The following is an 18,778-nucleotide window of genomic DNA, read 5'->3' as shown; positions in this document are numbered from 1 at the left end:
GCGAGAGGATCCCGATATAGCGGGTGGGGGACGGGGATACTTTTGGCTCGTCTTCACTCTCTGTTTGAATGCCCCTCCCCCCTCTCTCTCACTCATGTCCGCGAGCCACGCGGCCACGCGGCGCGCGCCGTCAGAATAATAATAAACAAACTTCTTCTGCCAACTCTTTTCACATTGTTTTCCGTTGTTCTTGCTGTTGTTTACGCCTTTGTTGTTGTTGTTGGTTTTTCGCCGTCGAGGGCGTTGAATTTCCGTGTTGACCGGAAGCCCCCGGAGACATTCCATGCCGGCTCCGCCACGGCCTGAAGCTACTATAGCCACTCACAAAATTTGCTAACATCAGCTGTGTTGGCCGTTGGGACCCGTGACCGGAGATCGGCTCCCAACTTCCCAACTCTACAGACTGGTTAGTTGGTACGGCACTCTCCACCCGGAGCGTGCCTGGATGCACACTTCAAGGAGCGGTGTGCATCCCTGCTTGGATGTGCCATACACTGTTCAGTTTGTCGATACAGGGTGACGATTCGAGTCTCCGGAATCGCTTGGCCGTCGGTCGGCCGGCCCGGCTGGCCCGTCCCCGCGGCGGTGGAGGCGGCGCTGGCGATACCCCCCGCAGCGCGGAGCGTGGAGTATGTCCTGCGGCTAGCACCGGTCGATACTCGCTTCTCCACTGTACTCCACTGGAGCCGCAGGAATTCGAAAGCAGCACGGTGGAGTATTGCGGGAGTTTCGCGGAAGTGCTCATGCTCAAAACTGTCACGGAGTAGTTTTCAGCGAGAATTTTGTGACATCCACTGGTTTGCCAACACTCCTCTAAGCTGTCTTTTATTAGATATTTCTTGAAAGTTTTCTTAGGTGTGACGAGCCAAACGTATGTGCACATACATGTGTGAGGAAATGGTGAAAAACGGGACGGTTGAAACAGTAAAATTTTATTCGGCCAATCGACCTACAATTATTCACCTCGAGGACAACACTATTTTCACATGGTTTGTGGGAATGAGAGAAATCTTAGGTGCCGTTAGCATTTCTATCTTCGTTGCTCACAAATGAAGACAAGGTAGAGGAGGAGTCGAACCTTGTTCGGTTTCGACCCCAACGCCACAGAGGTAGAAAATGGAAAACAAAAAAAATTGACGCCGAGGGAATTCCTTTTAAATTCTGGAATCTTTGGCTCGGCTCTGAGGGATAGGGGCATTTGACCACGGCTAAGTTCGGAGTCCTAATGTTTGCTTACACAACTAAATACTTCGTTAAACATTTCATAAACTGATCTAGGCTAAAGGTAATTTCTTAATCTCTTATCTATGGTAGTTCTAAATGACAAAAGGTTCACGTCTGAATCGACTATCATGAGCAAGTTCTCTGGATCTAGAAAATTGCACTACATTAGAGTTTTTATGCAATTGCTTCAGATCTGAAAACTTTTAAAACTGATCTACGAAAGACGAAATGAGAGACTTTGTCGTGAGACTGAAAGTCAAATGCCTCTAGAAACAAATCGCCAGGCACGACGAAGGAACTTTGCTCCAGACACAACTATTTTCATAATTCATTATTTTTTCCGAGCAAATACGCACGTCGACCGAACAGAATAAACACTGTACAATACTTGCCGAGTAAAAGTATTCCCGAGTTTGTAAAAAATAAACGGTTTATTGTGAGCTATCACACAGGTCGTGTGGTTGAAACGAGGTTTTTCAGTCTCGAAGTACAAAAGGAGAAGGAGACGAGGAAGTACGGGAAGTACGGTTGGAAGGCCGGAAACGGCGGCAGTAGAGTCCCGCGTCCTTCAACTGTCTTGACTACTCAAAAAAAATCACGTCCTTGAGAGCCGCCCTGATCGTCTTAAAGTAGGAAGTTCCGAGCGCTAAGAATTGGTGCATTTGAACAATTGTCTTTGTTTGCTATTCCGGCGCTAAGCACCAAGTCCAAGACGAAGCAGTCCGACCCCGCACGGCCGAGCCGCCGCCAAACTACCTCCAATTTCACCACCGAAAAAAATCTAGTGCTTAAAAAATGTTAAAAGTTTTCGGCTGGTCGTGGTGCGGATGGGCGCACTGACTCTTATGGTGGACAATAGCGACTCGTCCTAAATGTCGAAATTCCGGTACCGCCTACTCCGCTATGGTGCGGATGGGCGCACTGACTCTTATGGTGGACAATAGCGACTCGTCCTAAATGTCGAAATTCCGGTACCGCCTACTCCGCTATGGTGCAGAAACTAATGGGCTGGTGTAAGCCTCAACTATTCTACACGTTTTTTTCTTTTATTGTCGAGAGAGAAAAGGGGGTACTCTAAGATCTTAACTAATATTTTTTTTGTTGTGGAACGTCATAGTTTTTTCAAAAGTAAATGAAATGAAAGTGTTCTCTTTTTCGGTGGCGAAACTGGCGCGGCGGGGACGGGCGGACTGACTGTGACGGCTTGGTGACGTCCCGGTGACGGCGCAGTGCCCTACACGTCCGTCTCCTGGCTGTTCCGCTTGGACGCGACGGGGGGAGGCCCGGAGGGAGGCCCGGAGGGAGGCCCGGGCCCGGAGGGCGGCCGCGTCTCCCGGGGCGCGAGGGGCGCGCGCCCGAAGTCGTCCTCGTCGGGCCAGGCGGCGGCCTGCGCCCAGTCCATCGCCGAGGTCGCGGACGTCGCCGACGTCAACGCCGTCATGGGCCGCCACTGGGGGCCGGCCAGACCCCCCGCCTGGCTGGGCAGTGGCGGTAGCGGGGGAGGGCAGTGAGGGTGGGGGCCGGAGGTGCCGGCGAGGGCGCCCGTCGACACCCTGGACGGCGCCGTCCTGGCCGCGCGCGGGTCGTGGTCCACCTGCGCGCGCACCTGGAAGGTGCCCTGGAAGGTGCCAAGGCCGCGCCGGGAGTCGCCGTCCGAGTCCGACAGCGTGAGGTCGCCCAGGTGCGCCACCAGGCTGGCCGGCACCGCCATGGGCGACGCCTCTTCGGATCACAGCGAGGTGTCGAACATGGACATGGACTGCGTGATGATCTCGTCCTGGAACGATGACGCAAAGTCAACCAGCGAAAACTCTGATCCTTCGGGCTGCAGGGCTGCACAGTGAAACCAAACGTGGACAAGTCCACACTTCCTGGTGTGGAGTAAGTCTACACACTTCGAAGTGCAGAGTACGCAGCCTCCACACTTCAAGTGTGGAGTAGCTCCAAAAGCCCCTATCTCTTAGCATTAGCATGGTGCAAACGTGGACAACTCCACGTTTGAAGTGTGGAGACTGCAAACTCTGCACTTCCAAGTGCGGAGACTGAAAATTACACACCTCTGCATTTCAAATGTGGAGTTGTCCACGTTTGGTTTGACAGTGGGCCAGGGCTGGCCACCAAAGCACTGACCTTCAAACAAGACTCGATGAACTCCTCTATGGTGATGACGCCGTCCTGGTTCAGGTCCAGCTTCCGGAACACCCGGTCCACTTGCTCTCGGCACTTCCGGTCATCCTCCATTTGCTAGAAGCAGAGAAGCTCTGTGAGTGACGGCCCGTTTCTAATAGGCTTTCCTGTTTGGGCAGAGGTCAAACAACTATACAGTTCATTTTTATTTAAACTGATTTTCTGTGGCCTGGAAAGCACACGACTTGTTTTACCAGTGTCATGCATTTCTGGTTTGGACCTCTGCTTTTGCTTTCCAGTCCTCGTACTCCAGAGGGCGCCATAGGACGAGCAGGACTGGGCGAACAAAAGCCACATATGCACAGGTGCATGCACCTGCCAAAGAATGCGTTTTTTGTTCGTCCGGTGCTCTGCTCCCCGGGCGCCTGGAACACCGACTATGCCGGCATAGGCCAGGAAGAAGAACAATGTGGAGAGCGAACCAGGACAGGCTGTTTTTTCTTCGCCCTCCGCGCAAATCCATCGGGAAGTTTCCACACCTCTCCGGAGGCGCTCCCATTCGAATGCCAAGTTTTGGACCTTGGCCGGGACGGCCCTCAGAGGAAGCGAAAATTTGATGCTCCAAGACGCCGGCATTCGAAACGGAGCGCTTTCGGATTGGCAGGGAAACTTACCAATGGATTTGCAGTGCACCCTTCCTCTCCACGACCTTTACCGGGATCGGTCTGTAAGCGGCACCTTTTCCGCACCACGTGCCTCGTCAAAAACATCAAACAAAAAACAAAGAAAAAACAAGAAAAAAACAGGGAACAAAACTCTCAACAAAATTCTTTCAGAACAGTGACAATCATGATAAGGGTTCACTACAAATAATAAGAATAAACTGGGAGAGTAATGAATAATAATTATTGTAATAACGGCGGCAGCAGCGGTCGGCATGCGGCAGGGAAGCAGAGAAAGGATGGAGTGCGAGAGAGACAGTCGTACTCACAGCCTGCGCGTCGGCACCGCTTCTGCGGAGGGCCCGCTGGAAGAGAAACAGACAAGTTAACAAGCTGTGCCTGCCGTGGGCCTGCCGTGGGCCTGCCGTGCCTCGTGGCCGCAGTGCCGGTAGCACCAGTGTAGCTCTAGTGTAGCTCCAGGGAAGTAAGTCGCGTTGGAAGTATAGTGTCTCGGAAGGGGAGTGGCACCCCCCCCTCTCCCCACCCCCTCGCCCGGCTTGTGGTGTACGCGGTGGCGTGATTGGAGGTGGCTTCGTCCCCGGGTACCTGTGGAACCTGTGGCTGCCGCGGCACACTGCTGGCAGGGGCACCGCAGCGCGACGGCCAAGCGCTCTAGCCTCGTGTCCAAAACGTTTGACAGACTCCTCCCGTGTGCGTGTGTGTGTGTGTGTGTGTGTGTGTGGGTGCGCCGCGGTGTGCGTGCACGTGTGTGTGTGTGTGTGCGTGTGTGTGTGCGAGGAGGCCGCGGCATCCTCACACAAGAACGGCCCGGCCGTGACATTACAGCGAGGGCGCGTGTTAGTGTGTGTGTGTCTTAGGGGCGAGGGAAGGCCGGAGGCTCATTTTGATGTATGGGACACTTGGGGGCCGCCTGTACCGCCTTGCACAGCGTAAAGGGTCCTTGCGAGGGCCAATTGAATTTTGAACGGGCTTCCGGCCGCAGGCAACTATGCGCCCGCCGACGGTGGTCGGGGAGACCACTCGGTTTTACGAGACCGGTGCAGGCCCGGCCGAGCCCGGCGCCCAGCACATGTAAAGTAGTTGCGGTGCGCACAGTGGGCCAGAAGACCGGTGGAGGCGGCCAAAACTCTAGACGCGTTTTGAGCTCCAGAGTCGCTGAATGGGACTCGAACCGAACGTGTGATCCCCACCAACGGATTCCTCGTTCGGAGAGCAATCCATTGGTGGGGTCACACGTTCGGTTCGAGTCCCATTTAGCGACTCTAGAGCTCAAAACGCGTCTAGAGTTTTGGCCGCCTCCACCGGTCTTCTGGCCCACTGTGCTGCGCCGGCCTCGCGAGGGCTGCTCTAGAGGGACCGCGTGGCGCGCCGCGTGGCCTTGACCCGCCGCCGCGCCGAGCCCCGAGACCGCGCCCCTGTACGCGCGCTTTTGTAATGCGTTTCCCCCCCAGCCCCGCTCCCCGATTGGATGCAAATTGACACCGTTGTTTGTGTGTCGGTGTGAGTGTCTGTTTGTGTGGGTAGCGTGTTTAGCGTGGAACAAATCTACGACCCGCTGGAATGTGTAGCTGAATAAACATCGCTGCTTAATATGTTATCAGCAGCTTTTTTAGCCCCCCCCCCCAATTCTGCGCGCGGTTTGGGCAGGCGTGGATCCAGGGGTGTGGTGGGGTAACCGGGGTACTAGCTACCCCCTCCTTGGGGACCCGGTAGGCTGCCCTCAAGGTAGGCAAAATGCACTGTTTTGCCCCTGCAAAGTAGGCAAGAGGCGCTACATTTCCCCCTCCTACGAAAACTGCTGGATCACAGTGGGCCAGAAGACCGGTGGAGGCGACCAAAACTCTAGACGCGTCTTGAGCTCCAGAGTTGCTGAACAGGACTCGAACCGACCGTGCGACCCTACCAATGGATTGCTCTCCGAACGAGGAATCCATTGGTGGGGTCACACGTTCGGTTCGAGGCCTGCTCCGCGACTCTGGAGCTCAAAACGCGTCCAGAGTTTTGGCCGCCTCCGGCCCACTGTGTGGATCCGCGCCTGCGCTTTGCGCAATGAAAACCCACTTGCGACGTCGGGCTGCGGGAAGCGGCCCTTCCGTCGCGTCACTGCAAAAGTCAGTCTGGAAGTGACTGCACTGCAAGTTGCTGGCTGGCTGTACAAACCTGGAGATGGCCGAGAAGGGAAGGGAAGGACCCTGATGACAGCTTGACAGCTCAACGATACAGTCTACTGGCTAAGTGCCTCATGGCCTGTGGCAGTCTGGGGGTGCCTCCCTGCGGCCTGCCGTCGGCCACTGTCTGGGCCACTGTCTGGGCCACTGTCTGGGCCACTGTCTGGGCCACTGTCTGGGCGCACCCGCCGAGGGTCGCCACACAAGGGCGGTACTCGCCACTTCAGTGCCTCAGGTAGCAACCCCACCCGCTCGCTCCCGCTTCGAGTGGCGGCAAAAAAGACAGAAAGAAATCCGGCTGCGGCGGGACTCGAACCTCAGAGCCGCGGGCATACAGGACATGAGCCCCGTCCCGTTTGAGCCCCGATGGTCTGAGCCCCGACCTGAGCCCCAACCTGAGCCCGGGTTGAGCCCCGACTTGAGCCCCGACCCAAGCCCCAATTTTCAGAGCCCGGACTGAGACCCGACCTGAGCCCCGTTTGAGCCCCGTTTGAGCCCCATTTGAGCCCCATTTGAGCCCCGCGACCTGAAACCACGCATTTTCGCATGATTTATTGCCCCGAGGCTCAAGTGGGGCTCAAATGGGGGTCAAACGGGGCTCAAACGGGGCTCAATCCGGGCTCTGAAAATTGGGGCTTGGGTCGGGGCTCAAGTCGGGGCTCAACCCGGGCTCAGGTTGGGGCTCAGGTCGGGGCTCAGACCATCGGGGCTCAAACGGGACGGGGCTCATGTCCTGTATGCCGAGCCGCGAGCGGCCGCGGCCCACGGCCGGGACAGTGCGCATGGGCTTCACAGTGGGCCAGAAACCGGCGGAGGCGGCCAAAATGCTGGACGCATTTTGAGCTCCAGAAAGGATAAATGGGACTCAAACCGAGCGTGTGACCCCACCAATGGATTCCGCATTCGGAGAGCAATCCATTAATGGGGTCACACGTTCGGTTCGAGTCTCATTTAGCGACTCTGGAGCTGAAAACGCGTCTAGACTTTTGGCCGCCTGCGCCGGTTGCTGGCCCACTGTCGCCCTGGGCTTGCCTCGATCGACCACTACTTCTAGTCCTAGGGGCGCCTAGGGGCGAGCCGCCGGGAGGGAGCCAGGCGGAGCCCCAGAAAGGGACTCCACAAAGGTGAGGTAAAGTCAGCTCTACGCCGTAAGGCCGCACCAGAGACACAACACAATGCAAGTCCGTGGGAAGCCGGCCACGTTCAGAACAAACAGGAAGCCTCGCGCAAACATTTCCTCATTTTATTTGGAAAACTACACGCGCTTCTGGAAGCGTGAGCTGAGCGACGACTTATGATAAATTGAATCAAAGTATAATTGATTTGCTGTTATCTATTAATGAGCTCCGCTCAATTTTTGAACACGGCTTCTGATAAACGTTTGGGTTTGCCGCTCCGACAACAAGCGTATGCACCGATGCTCTACGGATACGGAACCCCTCTCGCTCAGCCCGAAATTATAATTTTTACTACTAATCAACTAAAAATAATTAATAAACTACTGAATGTGGCAAACTTCCACGTGTTGTCTGTCTACCTATTACCGCTACATTATTTCGTTTGGCGTGACCTGAGCAATAATACTGGAGTAGCCAGTGTAAATCATACTGAGGCAGATGTGCAGTACCGGTGAGAAAGAAGAAGATATGGACGGCAATAGAGTATTGTAAGGTGAAGGAAATGAAAGTGTCAAAACAACCACAGCACTTGCGCAGTTCAGACCCAATCTCATTAGTAGTCTAACTGGGCTAAAAAAAATACGTGACCAATCTTATCAATTCTTTTTCTTTTTTTGTTACGAAAAAAAGGTTCTATATGACTGATGACGTGGTTCACGCTTCACGTCGCAAAGTGGGCTCGAAGACCGGCGCCGGCGGCCAAAACTCTAGACCCGTTTCGAGCTCCAGAGTCGCTAAACAGGACTCGAACCGAACGTGTGACCCCACCAATGGATTGCTCGTTCGGAGAGAAATCCATTGGTGGGGTCACACGTTCGGTTCGAGTCCTGTTTAACGACTCTGGAGCTCAAAACGCGTCCGGGATTTTGGCCGCCCCCACCGGTCTTCTGGCCCACCGTGCGTCCGGTTCCAGCAAGGCCACCGGAAGTGCTGTGCCTTTACCTGGCTGGCCCTCCTGCCCATGAGCTCGTGGATGGCCACCACGATCTCCGCCAGCTCGGAGCGCGTGATGCAGCCGTCCCCGTTGACGTCGTACAGCTTGAAGGTCCAGCGGAGCTTCTCGTAGATGGAGCCCCGCAGCAGCGTGGACAGCGTGACCAGCAAGTCCTGCGGAGAAAGCAGAGGAGTGTGAAAACGAGGCCGGTCGGCGACGGGTTGCCTGCACAGCACACCGCAGGGGAAGAGTGACAGAGAAGAATGATGAAATATAAAGCCATAAAAACATAAAAATAATGGGCTATGCAGCATTAGGTACAAAGCCGTACCAGGCTTGCCAGCCCTCGTGCTCAGCCAACAACTTGGGCTGCGTCCAAGTCATGGCGGGGCGGGGCGGCCCAATTTGAGTTACTGCCGCCCCGTCGCGACGCCGAGCCAAATGCCCATCTTTGGGGCTTCCTCCCAGAACATCGAACATCGGCCACGCGAACAACGGAACAACCGAGCGATGCAACCGCTGCTCCGCGCTGCTCCGCGCTGCTCTGTGTGGCACCAGCGTCCCCCACCAGCTTCGCCAGCTTACCCTGAAGGTGATGGCGCCGTTGCAGTTGACGTCGAAGGCCTTGAAGACGTAGTGCGCGTACAAGCTGGAGTCTGCAACAGAAATCCGGGCCAACTCTCTTTTTAAAAATGATATTTTACGCAGAAAATCAACTAAATTTTGAACCCTTTGACTAGGTTTCTTTGTCGAGTGATGGGCGTATACGTACTGCCGTGCGGGAAGAACTTGGCGTAGATGTCCTTGAAGGCGTCCTCCTGAACCACGCCGTCCGGACACTCCTGCAACACGCGGAAGGAGGCGCTTTAGCACAAGAAGTGCGATCGGCGCGATCCCCTGTGGAATCAATCGCCAGTCCCAAATTGAAAAGGTGTCTTGGGAATCGATCGATCGACCCGAGGGTAGAGGACTGACTATCGACTCGTAGACTATTGGTCATGATGAAAACGCGCCATACGTTCAAGGGCCATGGCAACGAGGGGTGAATCACTAGTGTACTCATGTGTACAAATTTGCCCGTACTCAGTGTACTCACCAGTTTAAAAAGGGCGAAATACTCTAGTTTTTCGACCGATTTAACGTTGAGTGCCGTTAAAAACGCTAAATAAAGCCTTAAAACGTTTTAAATTGTGAAATTTACGAGTTAACCAAGGTGTACTCACCCGTACTCATGTACTCATGTGTACACCAGAACGCTGAGTGATTCACCCCTCGCATGCCAAGAGTTACTCCGCAGGACAAGAAGGCCCTTCGCTCGGAGCGGGATTGCGCTGCGAGTCGGAAACACGGCGGGGAGGGGAATGAGGGGAATGCCCTGCAACACTGCGGCAACAAAGTGCGGCCGGCTGCCCTGGCGACTTGGCCAGACTTGGCACCATGGCAGCACCCCCGCGCAGGCCAACACCCCCGCGATGCCCTGCAGCTTCCGCGCCACTGGGAGAATGTTGCCGCCGACGCCGGCCGGGGGTTTCGGCCGACTTGCGAGCGTCCCGCAGGCGCGGATGTAGCCATGGGGGTGATGACAGACCCCCTTCCTAGGTAGTCCGCCGGGGAGGTAGGCAACACGCGCCGGCGTGAACCACTGCTTTACACCCTCCTCAGGAAAGTCCTGGAACCGCGCGTGGCATCCGGGGCGATCGGGGCGTTCCAGGTTCCAGGGGCGCCACTTGAGGCCGTAGCGGTCGTGTAGCAGCCTCCGGGCCGGGAGCCCGGAAGGCCGAAACCCGGAAGGCGCCATGCGAGTTCCCCACACCATCCCGGAGGCGGCGCGGCGGGCGTTCCAGCCCAGTGGCGCCACCCACCGCCTGGTCGGCGAGGCGGGCCGGCGCCTCCGGGCCGACGACGAGCAGTGGGACCATGGCCTCGCGCCCAGGTCGGAGTCGCCGGCGACGCCCTGGCGACGCCGGCACGCCGTTGTAGTCGGCAGCCTGATTTACGAGATGAGAGATACAGCCAACGGCCGCGCCGCCGCGCCCCGCGACCCCCGCGCGCGGCCAATGGCGTGGCAGTGGCGTGCCAGTGCAGCACTGCGACATCGTTCCCAGGTTGTCGACCCTGGTGCTGGGGGAGTTGGCGGCCCTGCCCGAGGACGGCGCCCTGGGCGCGTGGGCGACGCTGCGGGGGCTCGGCGAGGACGACCTCCACTGCCACGCCCTCCACTTCCTGGAACTGCTGCCCGTCGACATCCCCCTGGCCGCCGCCGTCCCCGCCCTGCCCGACGGCGTCTACTGGAAGCGGCGCGCGGAGCACACCTGGCCGGACGGCACCAACTTCCCCCAGTGCGCCCACGAACCGGATTGCACCGGTTGGAACCGGTTCCGACCCGGTTTTGACCGGTTTGAACCGGTTTTGACCGGTTTGAACCGGTTTGAACCGCCGGCAGGTACCACGGCGGCTCTTGGAAGCGTCTCGTGGCGGAGCGCACGCTGCAAGACGCGCTGGAGCGCCTCGACCCGGAGTCCTTCAACGACGACGACATCCGCACCATGCTCCAGGCCGTGGCGCCGGAGGTGCGCGTCAGCAAATCTCTCAATTTAAAAAAGAAACAGAAAAAAAGGACTCAACCTAGCTGGTATTTGAACCCACAGGTGCTCAAGCTGCACCTGCGAGAGCTGAAGCGCGGCGAGCCCTTCGTGATCCCGGACCACCCCGCCGACACGTACGTCCCGGACCCCGAGAACTGGGACCACCTGGACTTCGTGTTCGTGCTGCGCCACCTCCCCGGCCTGCAGGTACGCGGCAGCACGCGGCAGCCACACAGTGTGGTCAAAATTCACCCCCACTGTCCAGAGGGTCGCCAGGGCAGTTGGCAACCCTATCGACTTTTGAGCATCGAGAACGTGGAACGCTCAGCGCAGCGCGGCGACGCACAGTGGGCTAGAAGACCGGTGGAGGCGGCCAAAACTCTAGACGCGTTTTGAGCTCCAGAGTCGCTAAATGGGACTCGAAGCGAGCGTGTGACCCCACCAATGGATTCCTCGTTCGGAGAGCAATCCATTGGTGGGGTCACACGTCCGGTTCGAGTCCTGTTTAGCGACTCTGGAGCTCTGCACGCGTCTAGAGTTTTGGCCGCCTCCGCCGGTCTTCTGGCACACTGTGCAATGTGGAAGCCAAGGAGCCCCTGCCAATGGCAGGGTAGGCAATCCCGCAGCGCCTCACTCTTTCTCCGCCATTCGGCGTTCGGAAAGCCTCGACCGCCTTCCCGTCCGGCTGCAACCCAGACCGCCGGACATAATGGGTCTCGGTGCACTGCAGGAAAGGGCGGGGTACAGGCGCCGCAAAAAAAGTCCCGATTTGTTCAAGTTTCCCTTTGACTGCATCGCGTCGTCTACATCACCTAGGGGAACGGGAAGGAAGGGGGAAGGGCAGACGACGGCGCGACACAAGGCGGCGCGGCGCCAGCCCGCAGAGCCACTGTCTCTCTGTCTCTCTCGCACCCGCACGGCGCGCCCCCGAGACTTCCCATTCGGAATGAGTCTGCAGGCCGCCCCCGTGCCGGCCGTGCCCCGCCCCTCCCGGGCCGCACTGCCCGGCCCTGCCGCGCTCGGCGGCGCTAGACACCCCGACGCGACGCCGCTGCCGCCGCCCAGGCTGGCTGGGTGGGTGGACTCTCGGAAGGGAAGGGAGTGACTTGAGCGCAGGGAGCACTTTGGTGATGAGGTTGAGGACGAGCACACTGCAATGCCAGCGCGGTGCCTCCACTGCTAGGGCCCCGCCCCCACTAGCAGTGCCGGCACAGCCACGGCACTGCCACGGCACTGCCACTCACAGCAGCACTATCAGTCACGCCATGCAAGAGGCCTCCTTTATGCCGCGAGGGCTGTGAGGGCCGTGCGCCATGTCACCCCGTGGAGCCCCTGCAGTCCGTGGAGGTGAAGCTGGGGCAGCGACCGACGTCCATAGAGAATGTACAGCGGTGAATAAATGAAATCGGGTTAAATGGTAAATGTCAAAAACCACCGCTCTCTAACGCACGCGCACAGTGACACTCGTCTCTCTCGCGCCCACTCACTCTTGCGCACACGCTCTCACACATGCACACCCCGAGCCTTTGTGCACGCCGACCTCGCCACGGCCGCGGCTGTTGTCGAAAAACGCGCTGGCACGCGAAGCGCGACGTGCTGTGGGCGGATTCCACGAGGTGTGCAGAAGGGAGGCGGTGTGGCGGGGTGTGGCGGGGTGTGGCGGGGTGTGTGTGTGTGGGGGTGTGTGGCGGGGGTGCGGGGGTGAATTGGCATCACAACGCGACTTGCACACAAAAGGAAGAGCGTGCCTGTACATGCATGTATGCTGCCAGGCGATATGCCCTCCCCTCCCCCTCCCCCTCCCCGTCGCGTCCTTCCGCTCTGATTGTGGGTGTGGCCGCGCCGGGCCACGCCGGGCTGCGGCACAGGAGCTGTCGCTGTCCTTCAACAAGAGGGACATGGGCGAGGACTTCGATCTGGACGAGCTGAAGGTGTCCTTCGACGACTGCCAGCGGCTGGGCCAGGCCGTCTCCGAGCACGGCCACGCGCTCACGGTGAGAGTCCCGGGTTCGAGAACCGGCTTTCCCCAGTAATTCGTTTTTGTTTTGTTTTTCTTGAAGTTGACGGTGACCTTGCCACCAGACGCTCCGCGTGCGGCGGTCCCTGCTGGATGACCTGCGGGTGGCCATGATGCTGCGGCCGCTGGTGCAGAGCAGCCTGTGCACGCTCGACCTGTCGCACTGCCAGCTCAAGGACCAGGGCGCCATGGCGGTGGCCTCGCTGCTCACGCAGCTGCCCTCCCTGTCCGCCATCATCCTCGTCAACAACAAGGTGCGCGTCGTGGGGGTGCGTCGCGGTGCCCGCCGGGTCGACAAGTCGTCACGCCAGGGCGTCCTCTCCGCGTCCTCTCCGCGTCCTCTCCGCGTCCTCTCCGCGTCCTCTCCGCGTCCTCTCCGCGTCCTCTCCGCGTCCTCTCCGCGTCCTCTCCGCGTCCTCTCCGCGTCCTCTCCGCGTCCTCTCCGCGTCCTCTCCGCGTCCTCTCCGCGTCCTCTCCGCGTCCTCTCCGCGTCCTCTCCGCGTCCCCTCCGTCCCCCAGATCGGCAGCCAGGGCGCGCGAGGGCTGGCCTTCGCCATGGCGGAGGCGGCCTTCCTGGGCGAGCGGCTGGACCTGCGGCTCAACCCCATCGGCGACCTGGGCGGCCAGTTCGTGGCGGCCCTGCTGCGCCGCAACCTGGGGCCGCGGGTGCTGTGCCTGGCCGCCACGGGCATGGCCTCCATGGCGGGGCTGCACGTCGCCGAGGCACTGCACTCCAACTGCAGGGTGCAGGTACAGGCCGCTCCAAAAGTGAAACCTACCCCCGTGACAGCAGCCACCGTGGCGGGGCTGGCGGGGCATGTTCGTGTACGTGTCAGGGGAGGCACTTGTTGCTTGCGTTGCAGAACACACCCTGTGTGTTCACGGGATGCACACGGCTCTTCAATTTACAAGAGTAGGGGGAGGGGAAGGGAGGGGCGGAGGCAACGAGGATAAAAGAAACACAGTGTGGGGCTGCAGGGACAACGGAACGAGGAGGGTAGTTATGTCGGGGCCGTGGACTGGGTTATATTCACTCCGGGCAGAGCTGCAGACTGACTCCAAGAGTCATTGCCGTCGGTCTGTCTCTCTCGCACCCCTGCGGGATGCGTCAGGAGTGCGAGAGAGACAGAGGGTTGGTTTCGACTCTTGGATACGGCAAAGAGTGGCTTTTTGCATAGCAGAGGCAATAGAGGTATTGCAATTTTGTCGTCTTCCCCCCTGGCTCCGCGCCTGACGCCACGCGCCCCCAGGACCTGGACGTTAGCTGCAACCCGGAGCTGGGGCCGCACGTCGGCGCGGCGCTGGCGGAGGCCATGGCCGCCAACACGGCCTTGCTGCAGCTCGACATGAGGGACGTCGGCGCGCTGGAGCAACACGTGCAGGTCAGCCCGCCGCACAGTGGGCCAGAAACCGGCGGAGGCGGCCAAAATTCGAGACGCGTTCTCAGCTCCAGAGTCACTAAATGGGACTCGAACCGAGCGCGTGACCCCACCAATCGAGTCCTCGTTCGGAGAGCAATCCGTTGGTGGGGTCACACGCTGGATTTGAGTCCAATTTAGCGACTCTGGAGCTCAAAACAGGTCTCGAATTTTGGCCGCCTCCGCCGGTTTCTGGCCCACTGTGCGCCGTCAACCGCCATCCCGTTGTTCGTCGCAAGACCCCAGTCGTCGTCCCGCAGGACGTGAACGAGGCCCTGGCCGGCAACCGGGAGCGCCACCGCCTCGTCTGGGAGCAGCACCAGCGCCAGCAGCTGCTGCAGGAGATGCAGGAGCAGCAGGAGCTGCTGGACCTCCAGGCCAGCCTGCAGGGCGCCGACAACGTCGGCAGCGTGCTGACGTCATCCGGCAGCGACCAGTCCACGCAGGTTGTGTCGGCCGCGATCCTCTTGCTTTTGTTGTTGTTGTTGTTGTTGTTGTTGTTGTGACTGTTGTTACTGTTGTTGTTGATGTTGTTTTTGATGATGATTTTATTGCCCCGCCGGTTTGGCGCCACCAGGTGCTGGAGCTGTCCGAGGTGCTGCTGACGGGTTTCCGTCCGGGCCGCCACGACGGCGGCCTCCACGACGGTGGCGGGGACGCGGCCAGCACCAGCCTGGAGCACCTCGAAGCCATGCCCGGCTGAGGCGGCACTTCGCCAGGACGAACGGCGGTCGAACAAAGTTTGATGTGTGGACACTTGTTGTTGTTGGCGCGCGCCGATGCCGCGGACAAAGGCTTTCGAGAGGGTACTTCGAGGAGCCGGCGCTAAACTGGCGCTATCGAGATATCGAACGGCGCGGTGAGTGACGCCGCCACGCCGCCACGCCGCCAATCAGAGACCTGTGTACAATAGCCCTGGAGGGGGCACTCGACGCCACGAAAAGAAAAAAAAAACATTTTGAAGCACGTGCCGCCACCTGGCGCTCCGACGCGCGCTTATGCTCGGCCCAATTAGCGCTCCCGTGAATAGCCGCGCGCGTTAAGGCAACGGATTACGCCCCTCCTCCCCCCGCAGGCCGCGGGTTCGATTCCCCCTTCCCCCCAGCCGACCGCAGCCGGGCTGGAATTCCGCTTCGCCGCCGCGTTTTGCCGCAAAGCGCGCAAAGCGCCCGCCGGCCGCCGGGTAGGCAGCCCGGCGCGCACGCCGCCACCCGGGTTGCCTACCCGGCGTCTGGCAGGCGGCGTGGAGGCTCTCGGAGCCGCCGGCCGCGGAGAGGGAGAGAGACAGACAGAAGCAGTGAGGCGCCAAGCTCCTTCCGGGTGGAGATAAGAATTTCACTTTTGGTTCGACACAGCGCCGCCACCGCGAGCCCTTCGCGAGGGAGGCTGTAAAATGGAGAGGCAAAAAAAAAACAACAACATCGCCAAGAAGGAAAAAGGCGAGTGGCCGCGGGGAGGGTGGACGGGATGGGCCGCGGTCGCCGCCAAAGCACCAGCGCGCCAACGCACGTCGACCGGGCCCGGCAAAATACCCGGCCGTTGCCGTTGGCGGAGAGGAGGGAAAGAAGACCCTGTCCACTTCTTTCCCTTTTACTTTTAGCGGGCCAGCACACATTTGAATCGCATCGGCGGCGTGGCGCTGCCTTATAGCCTTACAGCCTTACAGCTCGTGCAGCGGCGGGGCAGGACCGGCAGGACCGGTGTGAGGGGCGGGGAGGCGGTGGGGGGCGGTGGATGAGCTTGCGCGGGGCGCGGCGGGGCGTGGTGGGGGAGGCGTGCGTAAGGGGTTGGGGGCAGCGATCAATGGGGGCGCGGCGCAGCGGACACCCCATGTCGCAGCACAGGGGGAAGGGGAAGCGAGAGAGAGCGAGAGAGAGAGAGAGAGAGAGAGAGAGAGGGAAGAGAGAAGAGAGAAGAGGGAGAGAGAGAGAGAGAGAGAGAGAGAGAGAGAGAGAGGAGAGAGAGGGAGAGGGAGAGGGAGAGAGAGAAGAGAGAAGAAAGAAGAGAGAGACGAGAGAGAGCGAGAGAGAGCGAGAGAGAAGAGAGAAGAGAGAGCGAGAGAGAGAGAGAGAGGGGGGGGAGAGAGAGTGAGAGAGAGCGAGCAAGACACAGCTCCATCATCTTCCTGCAATTTGCTTCTTTGGCGTCTTTATAGGTAGAAACCGAAATAGAGAGAGAGAGACCGAGACAAACTTGCTGTTTTTTGCGCGCGCACTATAATGAGCGCTGCGCTGTGCTTCTTGTTGGGACCGGCGTTCGTCTATCGCGGACCGCGTTTGGCGAGACTTGTCGACGGCGGCAACAGCCACGCTGCTTTCCGCGGCTTTCCGTCAGCCGCCACCCACTGTAAAAAATTCCGTACTTTTGTACGGAAATGGTACAGAAAAATAAAGTACGGAGGTACGGAGAAAAGTACGGAAGTTCCGTAGTTGGCAAGTACGGACGGTCCAGGCAAACTATTGACCAGACATGTTCCGTACTTTTTCCGTCCTTTTTTCTCACAGTGCCCGCACTGTCAAGTGTTTTCTCTCCTCACGAGCAAAAAGCTTTCATTAAACGGCATTCCGTCATTTTCGCCCCCCCCCTTCCATTACTGTTTAATTACGGACTTTTCGCATTTAGTTGAGGCAGCCAACGTAACGAGATAAGCGGTCCGGTTTGGTGCACTGCGTTGGAGTACCGGTCGTTGGACCCATGTTCAACGCCAGCCTCCATCCATTTTTTTTTGAGAGCTTTGTAGGGATGGATGTGCACCTGAATTAAACACAAGACCAACGTTGGAAATGCCAAGTAAAGACTTTTTGCGCAAATGGTAAAAACGTTATCAGTTACACTTTTCGAAAAAATTAGACAAATCTTTAAATTGCATATGACAAGACGCCGGAGTCATGATCTTACTGCTAAGCGCGCGAGTGATACAGCCGGGAAGTGGGGTTATAGCTTACAAAAATATTTGCTTCGCTTTTCTTCCCCTTCACTAGACCGCAATCAGTGTGATGACTGTCTCCGACGGATTAGAAAGAATGACACACACGGCGCCGTCGCCGGGGGGCGAACCTCAGCCCCGGCTCTGGCAGGTGGTGAGCAGTGTCGTTTGCGGTGGGCATGGCACGGCACGCCTTGTGTGCAGCTAGCAGGGGTTGGGCCCCGCACGGCAGCGCGCCACCGCTCCGTGAGTACACAAGGGGTGACCGCAGACTGCAGACAGCACACGGGCGTCGCTCAGCCGCGCGGTCGGCGTGGTGGGCACCGTGGTGGGCACCGTGGTGGGCACCGTGGTGGGCACCGTGGTGGGCACCGTGGTGGGTCCAATGCAATCACAGTGTACTAACGAGGGCGTTGGGCTGGTGGGCGCCGAAGGCGGGATTCTCAGAATGGGTTCAAAACAACGAACGTCAAATAACGTCAACCTGGCGTCATGGACCTTCGACCAGTTGGTCTGGTCCTGGCCAGTGCGTTGGAGGGCGTTGCCGGGCGCGTCGGCCCGCTCGACTCACCTGCTTGAAGCCCCGGTACATGACGCGGATCTCTTGCCGCGTGAACTTGGTCTGGCGGCAGAGGTCCTCGAGGGCGACGGGCCGGTGCTTGGGGGCGCGCGTCGGCTCGAGCTCGAACACCACCTCCTCGATGGGGCTGTCCGGAGGGGTCGCCATGCTGCGTCGAGCTGCGCGGCGCTGCGCGGCCCCGCCGAGCCGACCACGCCGACCACGCCGACCACGCCGCGAGGAGCCCCGACCAGCCCTGCCTGCCTGCCCCTGCCGGCCGCGGCCTACTCCGCCCGCGGCGACCGGTCGGCGGGCGAGGCGCGCATGGCGGCGGCCAGGGAGGGCATGGCGGCAGCCGGACCTGGAACACATGAAACAAACAACGTAAAGCTTACAAAAAAAATTCCAGACATTTAAAAAATGAAAATAAACCAGACCATGTCTTTAAAAAAAGCTATGTTTTTTGGCGTGAGGCCGTCCACGGCTCGAAGATGATACCATTATTCATTTTCGGCGTCAGGCCGGCCACGTCGGGGTGGGTTCTACACCTCTGCAAACTCAACAGTGTGCTCTGTTGCGCGTGTACTCAAAAGTCCACTCCGACGGGGGATGATAGTACACCCCGGATTGCCAAAGATCCTCAAATCTAACAGACTCGCCCCCTATATGCTTGAGACCCGGTGGGATTTTTGGGGCCCGAAACAAAGACTGCAACCGCGAAGGAGGATCTGAGCCAAGAAAAAAAAGGACTGAAACTTTTGGGGGGGCCGCAAAGGGAAAACCCGGGGAAAGGTTATCCCGAGGGCCCCTCCCCAGGGTCGCCGGGGCCCCCCCGGGGGGAAAACACAAATAAAAGCGCATCGAGCTTCTTGTGCTGCCTTCGTGACGGCGACAGGGGGAGGGGAGGGGCGCATATCGCCTTGATAACTCAATCTAGCGCCCTGTTAAGTGCGCCGCCG

General features: G+C 59.0%; 1 protein-coding gene across 2 annotated transcripts; it reads right to left on the bottom strand.

Moving 5' to 3' along the window:
- Positions 1-2,827: 2,827 nt before the first annotated feature.
- LOC117647357 (Kv channel-interacting protein 1) lies at positions 2,828-18,018 on the bottom strand. 2 transcript variants are annotated; one of them, XM_034389077.1, is made up of 7 exons: positions 17,832-18,018; positions 9,087-9,156; positions 8,900-8,970; positions 8,323-8,487; positions 4,343-4,378; positions 3,355-3,468; positions 2,828-3,001 (listed from the first exon to the last, which is right to left on the bottom strand). In XM_034389077.1, exons 1-7 carry the CDS (start codon positions 17,985-17,987, stop codon positions 2,954-2,956), a joined length of 660 nt encoding a protein of 219 aa, XP_034244968.1. In that variant the 5' UTR covers positions 17,988-18,018; the 3' UTR covers positions 2,828-2,953. The 2 variants fall into 2 exon arrangements, with proteins under 2 accessions (XP_034244968.1, XP_034244969.1); XM_034389078.1 differs by lacking the exon at positions 4,343-4,378.
- Between the last annotated feature and the right edge of the window lie 760 nt (positions 18,019-18,778).

The sequence above is a fragment of the Thrips palmi genome, unplaced genomic scaffold (assembly GCF_012932325.1).
Source record: "Thrips palmi isolate BJ-2018 unplaced genomic scaffold, TpBJ-2018v1 HiC_scaffold_2, whole genome shotgun sequence".
Classification (NCBI taxonomy): domain Eukaryota; kingdom Metazoa; phylum Arthropoda; class Insecta; order Thysanoptera; family Thripidae; genus Thrips; species Thrips palmi.
This window is presented reverse-complemented; position numbering and strand designations above follow the sequence as displayed.

Bases quoted from the DNA above. Each gene is read 5' to 3' on its own strand.
- LOC117647357 (XM_034389077.1), bottom strand. From the start codon at position 17,987: ATGGCGACCCCTCCGGACAGCCCCATCGAGGAGGTGGTGTTCGAGCTC. The intron at 8,971-9,086 runs GTACGTATACGC...TTTCTGTTGCAG, and splicing joins CAAGTTCTTCCCGCACGGCA to ACTCCAGCTTGTACGCGCAC. The intron at 3,002-3,354 runs GTCAGTGCTTTG...TCATCGTTCCAG, and splicing joins TCATCGAGTCTTGTTTGAAG to GACGAGATCATCACGCAGTC.